At 47.1% G+C, this 10,180-nt stretch overlaps 1 protein-coding gene across 1 annotated transcript; it reads right to left on the bottom strand.

The window, feature by feature from the left end:
• Window positions 1-1,285: 1,285 nt before the first annotated feature.
• LOC136458184 (extensin-like) lies at window positions 1,286-3,393 on the bottom strand. The gene has a single exon (XM_066458166.1). The coding sequence runs from the start codon at window positions 3,301-3,303 to the stop codon at window positions 2,737-2,739; it is 567 nt and encodes a 188-aa protein (XP_066314263.1). The 5' UTR covers window positions 3,304-3,393; the 3' UTR covers window positions 1,286-2,736.
• Between the last annotated feature and the right edge of the window lie 6,787 nt (window positions 3,394-10,180).

Below are 10,180 nucleotides of genomic sequence, written 5' to 3'. Positions count from 1 at the left end.
ATCCTATAGAACCCATTGCCACACATGAGGGGGAGCAACAACAGCCTCAAACATAAGATGTGCCAAATGTGGAGGCCCCTAGAAGGTCTCAAAAGTTAGAAAATCAGCTATTCCTACTGACTATGAAGTAAACAACACTAAGAAATTTCAAATGGAGGATGATCCCACCTCTTTTGAAGAAGCCATGAGAAGTGATCATTCATTAAAGTGGCTTGAGGCCATGGAAGATGAAATAAAATCTATGAATGTCAATAAAGTTTGAGACTTGGAAATAATTCCTAAAATAGCCAAAATAGTAGGCTGTAAATAGGTCTACAAAATAAAACTTGACTCTCAAGGAAATATAGAGAGATATAAAGTGTGACTTGTGATAAAATACTTTACACAAAGAGAAGGGATTGATTACAATGAGACATTTTCTCTAGTTTCATATAAGGATTCCTTTAGAATCATAATGGCATTAGTGGCACATTACGATTTAGAATTACATCAGATAGATGTAAAGACGACATTTCTCAACGGAAACTTGGAGAAAAATGTTTATATGGCACAACCGAAAGGTTTTGTCATGGAAGGAAAAGAACGAATGTGATGTCGCCTAAAGAAATCCATTTATGGATTAAAACAAACTTCAAGACAGTGGTACTTGAAGTTTGATCAGACAATAAGGAATTTTGGGTTTAAAGAGAATGTAGAGGATAATTATATCTATGCAAAGTTTAAGAATGAAAAGTTTATCTTCCTTGTCCTGTATGTGGATGATATCTTACTTGCTAGTAGTGATGTCAGTCTACTACTAGAGACAAAGATGTTTTTGTCCTCAAAATTTAATATGAAAGATCTTAGTGAAGCTTCGTTCGTTCTAGGGATCGAGATTCACCGAGATAGAAGTAAAGGGGTACTAGAACTATCACAAAAGATATACATAGAAAAGATCTTAAAAAAATTCAGTATGCACAAATGTAGTCCCTCACCTGCTCCTACAGTCAAGGGCGACAGATATGGGGATTTTCAATGCCCCAGGAATTAGTATGAGATCGATCAAATAAAAACGGTTCCATATGCTTCAGATGTCGGAAGCTTATAATATGCTCAAGTTTGTACGCGCCCTGACTTGGCATTTGTTATCGGGTTACTTGGCAGATTCTAGAGCAATCCTGGAACAGAACACTGGAAATTAGTAAAGAAAGTCGTGCATTATTTGCAAGGAACGAAAAGCCTCATGATGACGTATAGAAGATCAGATTCACTCCATATAGTGGGATATTCAGATTCTGATTATGTGGGAGATGATATAAAATTCACGTCTAGATATGTATTCACTCTCACAGGGGGAGCTATTTTGTGGAAAAGCTCAAAGTAAACTGTCACTATATCGTCCACAATGTATGCCGAGTTTGTAGCGTGTTATGAGGCAACGGGACAGGTGAACTGGCTAAAGAAGTTCATACCCAGTGTGAAGGTGGTTGACGACATCTATAGACCACTTAAGTTATACTACGATAATAATCCGACAGTACATTATGCTCACAACAATAAATCAAGTGTTGCTGTCAAACACATTGGCATAAAGTATTATGTTGTGAAAGATAAAGTCCGGGATCATGTCATAAGTCTTGAGCATATAAGTATTGAAAAGATGCTCGTGGATCCGCTTACAAAAGGCTTACCACCCAACGTGTTCAGAGAATATGTAGCCGACATGGGTTTAAGGGAAAACCTATAATTCCTGGACAAAAGAAGGCACAAAATTAAGTATCTATTTCAGAACAGAGTGGTGTGTTGTAGCTGTTAAATCTATCGACAATTGATCATGACGATGAAACATACTCTATGCGCTAATATGTAATGGAATGAACAAAAGTAAATGATATGAAATTGAAAGATGGTAGGAGATCAAGGGGAAGATTGTTAGATTGATCTCTAATCTCAAACTGGTCCCAACGGCCCAGTTGCGCCTTTGATCCACGCCCTGATCGGGGGCGTCCAGCCCACTATGGCTGGAGGGCCCCTGTCATACTGCGCAATAAATAGAGGTGGGGGCCGACGGCTCTGGGTACAAGGTTCGTCTGAGCCGAGCTCCATAATCCGATCTAGAGAGTGCGCAGCCAGTGACGGGAAGCACCGCCACCACTGCACTGCGCCGCCATCAGTCTTCACTGCCGGTCGCCACCGCCCATCACCGTCACCGTCTTCACCGACCGTCACTGCCCTCGCGCAGACACCGACACAATGCCCATGACAGACGTCTCTGAATCGAAGGTCTACGATGGTCGGTAACCTAGCACTACTCATCTCTTTAATCTTTGTCTAGTTCATATACTAGAACATGCTATCCATTTACAATATGTATCTATCTTGCTAGATCTATGACTATATCAAACAGAAGATCAACATCTTTGACATGCAAGCAGGAGTATGCAGCATGCTAGCTCTAAGTACTGTAGATTATTACTACTAATTGCTGCCCTCCTTGTACAATCTTTGCTACAAGTTTAATTTCATATACGGGCCGCCTCATATAAATCCCAAAAAAGAAAGAAGACGAGGAAAACGATCGAATAGTAAAATTACAATTACAACTACAATTTACCGCTAGAATACACAGGCCACAACTGAATCGCCAGTTGCATTGGATCAGCACCTCTTAGTACTGTATAAGTGAAAAAAGAAACAGCGCATGAACTCACTCACTGTCTCACTCTGCAGATGGCAGATCTAGATCCCTCACGGTGTCTACCACAGCAGCAGCATGCTGGTGAGGAGCAGCGCCAGCAACGTCGCCGCGGACGACGAGGCGGCCGTCGTCACGGCCCACGCGCCGGATGAGTGCAACGGCGACGGCGGCGGCGGGTTGTAGAAGTAGAAGGGGAAGTAGGGCAGGAACGGGTTGGGCGGGGGCGGCGTCGGGTACATACCGCCCTGTTGCGACCCGCCGCCGCCGCCGCTGGACCAAGCAGACCCGCCGGTGGGCGGTGGGTAGTAGAAGCCTCCGCCACCAACGCCGCCGGAACCAGCAGGAGGTGGTGGGGACGAGTAGATGATGGGGCCTCCTCCTCCGCCGCCGCCTCCGCCGGAGGGGGAAGGATAGGACGGCGTGGTGGGCGGGCAGGGCGTGGCGACCGGCGCCGGGGGAGGGGACGGGGGCGGGTAGTAGGACGGGTTGCAGGGGTTGTCGCACGACGCGCACAGGGTGCAGGTGGTGCCGTCCTTGAGCACGATGGTGGCTGGCGCCGGGTCGGCATTGCCGAAGCCGAGGCCGGCGGCGAGGAGGAGCGGGAGGAGGAGGAGGAGAGCTGCCATGACTGATAGGGACGGGAGTGGGAGTGGGAGTGAGAGCGTGTGCAGTGTTTCCCAACGATGGTGGGGTACTTAATTTGGAAGGGAAGCAAGAAGAAGGAAGGTGGCGTGGATTAGTTGGTCGGTTTCGCCGGACTTTTTGCGTGCGTAAATAAACAAAAAACAATTGCGTCTTTTTGGGTGTGTGTCCGCGCCGGCGCCGCGTCAATGAAGGTCGGACGGTGCCACTTGCCAGGCAGCAGATGAGCGCTCGCAGAAGCTGCGTCGGCAGCTGATTACAGCAGCCACACTTGTCGTGGGAAAATTTCAACGTGTACCGTAAGCTACCCAAGGTTAGAAGATACATAGTGTCGATGGGCTTGCTACATGGGCAGACGAGCTCAGTTGGAGTTTCTGCATGGTAGGAGTTATGGTCTGACGGAGGAGTACCAGCCTAGCTCGGGGACCAATGGTAAGAACCAGAGGAGGCAGAGAAAGAAGATGACCCATATATCTAGAATGTTGGATCCTAATCGAACAATTAGTCCCCGTTGCACTTCGCGCTAAGGATACAAGATGAGGCAAATGAATGGTGCCTAGCAGGTTACAACACAGCTGCTGTCGTTGTTGTAGGTTGTTTGCTCAGGTAGTCGCAAAAGTTTGTTGCTATAAATCAAAACCCCGTGCTGCCAGGCCGTCTTGCCTCAGTGATCTATGGATTACTGCCGCTCATTGTTATGTAACTGTTATCTTCTTCTGCTTAATGAATACGGTGCCAAGGCACGTTCGAGAAAAATCGAACAATTAGTCGACCGAGCTTTAGCATCATCCTCAATAAAACTCTTTTACCTTCAAAAGGTTGTCACCTCCAATTAGTAGATACTGAAATCAATTACTATAGTTGACGGGGCGATTCCCTTATGGTGTGTTTGGTTTGTGGAGTCACCCCATACTTTTATGAGGTGATGCATCATGAGTTCATCCGGTGAAAAGGGTGGTGATGGATCATTACATTCTATTCTACAAACCAAATATAAAAAGTGAGGAGTGAAAAGATGATGTACCACCTTATTATTTCTCAAACCAAACACACCCTTAGTGTACTAGCTCGTTAGGAGCCCTTTAGAACGAGGGATTTTTTTTTGTCTCTAAAATCCTATATTTTCTTATGAAATTGAACTGGCTAGAAAATTTTGTATGATTTCTATGTGCCAAAGGTAATAGTCAATCACATTATTGTACCAACAACATTCGGCACCCTCCAATTTAGCTTCTTTGCCCACGTTTGTAATAGTCAGGCACCTTATGACATTCAAGTCTCATGCTGTGATCTGATTTCATCATTTGAAGTGGTCTGTTTTGGGTCGTGATTAAAAACTTTTGTGTAACGTTTCTATGAGCGTGATGATGCTAGCGCCGTCTCGTCCGTAGCTTGGAACCTAGTACTCCCTCCGTCTAAAAAGGATAGGTTTTAGATAAATCAATTTTTTCTAAGTTTGGTCTAAGTTTATACGGAAAAATATTAATAGTTATATCTCCAACTAGATTTACTATAAAACCAGTAATTAATATAACAGTAATTAATATAACAGTACTTGGTATTGTAAAATGTTAATATTTCGGCATAAATTTTGTTAAATTTAAAACTGTTTGACTTTCTCGGAAATTGAAAATTGTTTTTTTTTGGTGGGGTGGGGTGGGTTCATTTTCCTTGTTCTGTAACTCGAATATTTGTTGTGCATCAACGGGAAAAGGCTTACTGCGGTTCAAAGAAATTAGAGGATGATGTAACAGTACTAGTAGGAGCCCGGGGCATCGGATCCATGGGTGACAGACACTCAGAGACAGGCAGGCAGGCAGGCGAAGCCACGCCCACACGTGTCCCCGTGACTGCTGCTGGTCCCGGGCGCCATCCAAACCAAACCACTGGCGGCGTCCTGGACCTTGGAGTTGGACCCCTGCGTGGGACGGGATCGGGATCCGCCGCGCCGGCACGTCGGATAGGTAAGCGAAACTGCGCTGCGCTAGGCGAGCATGCATGGCCACGACCCAAAGTCCATGACCCCGGCTGCGTGGACTGGAGGCGGCATGGCGTTTTGCACATGCGGACGCGGGCACGCGGCCGTGTCTGGGCTGGCGGGCGGCGCCTGTGGCGTGGAACACATGCGGGAGCGGAGGCCGAGCGACGAGTGCGGACCATCGGCGGCACCACGCCGACCAGAGGCGATTTCTGCAGTGTTCCGATCAGCGGCCACATGCGTGCTGTCCAGCACCGTACCACTTGCAACAGCACGATCTGATCAGCTGAACGGGAAGGGTCAATACACTCGCTGACGACTGATCCGCATTTGATCATGCACTGATCGATCAATATAATATACTGTAACATACGATCGATCTTCACTGCTGGCAGAATAAGAAAAATCTTCTGACATAAACGTAACAAACACACCAGGGTCTTGTTTAGATCCCATCAAAGTTTCAAGTTTTTTCACTCTTTCTCTATCACATCAATTTTTAGCCGCTTGCATGGAGTATTAAATATAGGTAAAAAAATAACTAATTACACAGTTTAGTTGGAAATCACGAGATGAATCTTTTGAGCCTAGTTGGTCCATAATTAGACAATATTTGCCAAATAAGACAAAAGTGATATTATTCATCAGGTTGAAAAAAGTTTCAATCTAAACAAGACGCAGATCAGATCGTATTTTTGTTTCGAGCAAGACTTTACACCTCGGGTTCCCCGTCGCGTACTAGCGTTCCAGATCCTCGATTGCACATGGGGGTAATCATGCACGGCACGGTGGCGAGTAGGAGTACGCGCCTAGCTAGGCGTAGCTGCCAAACGGGTGATGGATGGAACTCAACAGAAGGCGATGAGACGGAGGTGGACGTACGACGGGCAAGTGGTGGGCTGGGGTTGGTGGTGTCGGACACGACACGACGAGATGCCTGGTGGTGGCGTGGGGGAATTTTATTGGGAGTTGCTGCCGCTGGGCATGTGGCTTCTGGAGAAGGAAAAGGAAGCCTAGCCAGGTACTGCATGGGTTCGATCACGTGCGTTTCTTCCAGAACCCACGACGGTCCTAACTCCGCGTCATGTACCATCCGTGGCGAATGGCGAAACCAACAGACTAATAAAGTTATTGGTACTTAAATCATGAATGAATATTTAGGATAGAGGGATTTTTTTTTTTTAAAAAAAAAGAGTGCGCGCTCGCTTCCGCAGTCCGCACCAAGGTGAGCGATGGTGGACATACCGTTACCGCATCATCATTCGTGTTTGTGTAGGGCACAAAGCTTACAAGCAAAGGTACCGTTTGCCGTCTCACATACTCCTATCACTCCCTAGAAAATTAAGTGAACAACGTATGCAGTCACCAACAGACTCAGATCAGCGTCACTATTTCCCAGGGCGATCTTTGTTTGGGAAACAAATTCGGTATGGATGGTTCATACCAAAACACGGTGCCGATGTGCATATGACACGTGGACTATGGGGTATCTGATTTAGCATGCGTGCGGTTAAAATGATACGGTGGTCCACATGTTAGACGAACAGTTCGCACTATGTCTTGGTAGGGATGGTCCTCACAGAATTATTTTCTGAAAATTTGTTTGTTTGTAGCCGGCCGGTGTGCCATTTGGAACCCCTTACCCTTCTGCCCAGCCCAGATTCAAAATCTTCTTTACTTAAACAACAAATCTCCTATATAGATTTGCTCACGAGCCATTTTTATACCGCGTCGGCCCAGACACAAGATACGGGCCGGACCGTGTACCCTTGTATTTATGGAATAAAATTCAGTGCACCCTGGGTCTAAATGCGCTTGCGTGTGACCCAGCATGGATGGTTGCCACATGGTGTTACAAAAAAACAGACGTCATGCATGGCAGTGCAATACTCCACGGCACCCACGTCCGTGCAGTCCTGTTTGAGTTTCTAAGATTCCGTCGCTCCACCCGCTTTTGGTCGTGTGATTTCCTCCCATGACACGTGTGAGCCATCCAGACTAGACCTTACCGTTGCCGGCAAGATACGGAGTACATCATATTTTCGTGTCCTCATTACTGATAGACCTATTGCCTAGAACCATTAAATAATGAATAATGTTGTTTTTCTCCTAAAGTAAGTCCAGAGAAATACCGGCACGTAAACCTGCAAAAAGTCTAGGACTTGAGTCGGTGGACCCCACCATAATAGCTTACCATACCAGAGACACGTACGTCAAGTTCCTGATTAATTAAGATAATATTGTACTCCGTACTAGTAACCATGCATCTTGCATGACTTACATATACGTACTAATAACCATCTTGCTACGACTTGTAATTACATTCACTATTGAGACGATATGCATTATGAAGCGAGAAATGTATCGTAGCCGCGCCGCATGTTGTCTTGATGATGGTTTGGTGCTGTTTGTTAATATATGCATGCTTCCTTGACAACGACCCATGTCACTTAATTGTTGCTAATGATTCTTCCATGATGTTGACTTGTGCTCAACGGATAATAGAGATGACTTAACTAACAATCCATAACCCATGCTTTGCCTGGACATGTGGCCGACCCTTCACATGTGCACTAATGTCACTGTCGTCTTCCAAATGATGATAGGTTAGACGTCGTAAGTAAGTCCTAATTAATAACCGATCTGATCATCAGTGTTCTGTGTAGGCTATATATCCATAAAGGGCTGGCTTCAATGGAGTGCAGCCCTCGTCGTCTCCGCCTTATGTGTTCAACTTGGAACCCTGCCACTCACTGCCAGTTCCAGGACGTGAACGGTGAACCTGCTGGTCACAACTCTCAAGTCACAGGCAAAAAAAAAAAAAAACTCTCAAGTCACAAATGATCTTGCTGTGAAAGGGAAACGTCAGCGTTCGGACGGACAAGAGATGGAGGAAGATGACTCACACGGCCCAACTAACGCAACAAACATCTCAGTTGAATATACTAGGATGGAGGCCCATCTGTGTTTGGTCACTGCAGCAGGCCAGTAACAGCTTTCCATAGGCCCAGGCCCAGGCATCAGCTACTAGCTTGCTGTACTGGGCCAGCAAGCGCATACTGACAGGCGATCCCTCTGATAGGATGTGGCTCTGTCTGGTTCAATAACGCAACAACGATCTTTGATGCCCCGGTCGTTATTATCATTATAGTTTTTGGTAGCGTGTCATGTTGGATGTGATGTGTAACCGAGTGCAGTGCAGGATCAACTCAACTAATCGTACCACGTAGAGATAGAGCGGCGGCACTTTAAAACAAAACACTGACGTGCATGTGCATGGAGGCTTCAACAATGCGTTAAGTTCTCTTAGTACGTAGTAGTACCATAGCGGACATGCTTATGAATGATGCTAAATATACTTTGATAATGAAGTGTCGCCGAACGAAGTCGGGACGGGACCGATGGATCAGCACGCGAAGCACCAATGCCGAGCCTTTGCTTCATCAGGATGGCTAAGCTAGGTTTGAGATGACCACGCATGCCCCTGGGTTCAGTGTCAATTAATTCGTGTATATATAATCAGTCGCTAGCGCGCTGTCGTCGCAGCAGACCGCTTCGTGTCATGAAAGCTGTGTCTTGGTGTGATGGCTCTGGCTGCCGTTGCACGCAACGCAAAAAGGATCGATCGGGCGCACGCACGCACTCAGGGCCTGTTTGGATGACGCCCTGGCCCTGGCTGCCTGCCAGGCAACGCATCGTGGCCACAGGTACAAGAAATCGGACGCTTGGCATTCTTGCTTGTCTTCTGAGTTGCCTGGCGGTCACCGTACAAACAGGCCCTCACTCCCTCACTCTCACTCTAGGAGGCGTGTCGCAGGGCCGAGTTGGTTTCGATCAGGGCTCGGTGCCCGCCACGCCCCCACGTAACCGGTCGCTGCTGTCCGTTTCGCTAAAATTTGGCTGCTGAATTTTTTAAGAGAAAAATACTATTCCTAGCTCCGCTTTGGAAACTAGGGCAGTCTTAGGTGGTGCTTGCTCGCTCGGACCGGAGGAAGCGTCGTCGTTTCCCGTTTCTTCAGAGCCACCAACCAACCAAGCTTTGGGAGCATGAATCTGACGCGTGGGCCATCATGAAGCCCGGCTGGTGCTGATACGATCGTATACGATCGTAGATTATTACTGCTGGCTAGTTTAGTGTAAGAGAAAAATATTAATCTGACTAAAAATTTACGATAGTTTACGACCGAGAGCGGACAGACTGCAGGTTAGGTGCACGCATCCCATTCCCGACGCGGAGGCCCTCCTGCCTCCTGGTCCTGGCCTCCCGGCCCGGCCGGATCAGTGCCACCGCTGCACACCGGCCGCTTGCCTGCCCACCAGCACGGCAGCACCGCACCGATGGCCATTAACGATGGGACAGATCGAGGGAACGCAGACATCCAACCGCCGTTCCTCCCATCCTTTAAATGCGAATACCACTAACGTCTTCTTCGCACGTACCACCTTGGAAGATTCAAGATTCTGCCATTGCGTGCAGATCGCTGGTGCTCTGCTCGCCTCAATTGACACCTAGCAAGTACGGTGATGGAGCTAGCTAGCATTGGCCCGTTCGCGTGCCCTTGAGCCTCTGTTTCTTTTTTTTTTATCCGTAACAATATTTTTCTTTCATAAATTTCTATAGAATTCCTCCAAACCATCTAAACTCCTTCAGAACCACATCGTCCGAACAGAAGTAGTTTCAGGTGAAACCTAGAGGCGCGGTGGTGTTGAAGGGTGCGCGCCTACTTGTGGCCGGCAAAACCATGCGCCCATTCGCGCGTGTTACTTGAGGGCAGTCACTATCGGACAGTTTCTATCGGACAGTATTTCGAGTAGTGTCCAGAAAAAAATCAAGACCAATCATTCACCTCTAGACTCCCCCATCCCTTCGGATCCTATGTGGA

Source organism: Miscanthus floridulus, chromosome 6 (genome assembly GCF_019320115.1).
Source record: "Miscanthus floridulus cultivar M001 chromosome 6, ASM1932011v1, whole genome shotgun sequence".
Lineage (NCBI taxonomy): Eukaryota > Viridiplantae > Streptophyta > Magnoliopsida > Poales > Poaceae > Miscanthus > Miscanthus floridulus.
Note: the sequence above shows the minus strand (reverse complement) of the source record. Positions and strands in the feature narration are given on the sequence as shown.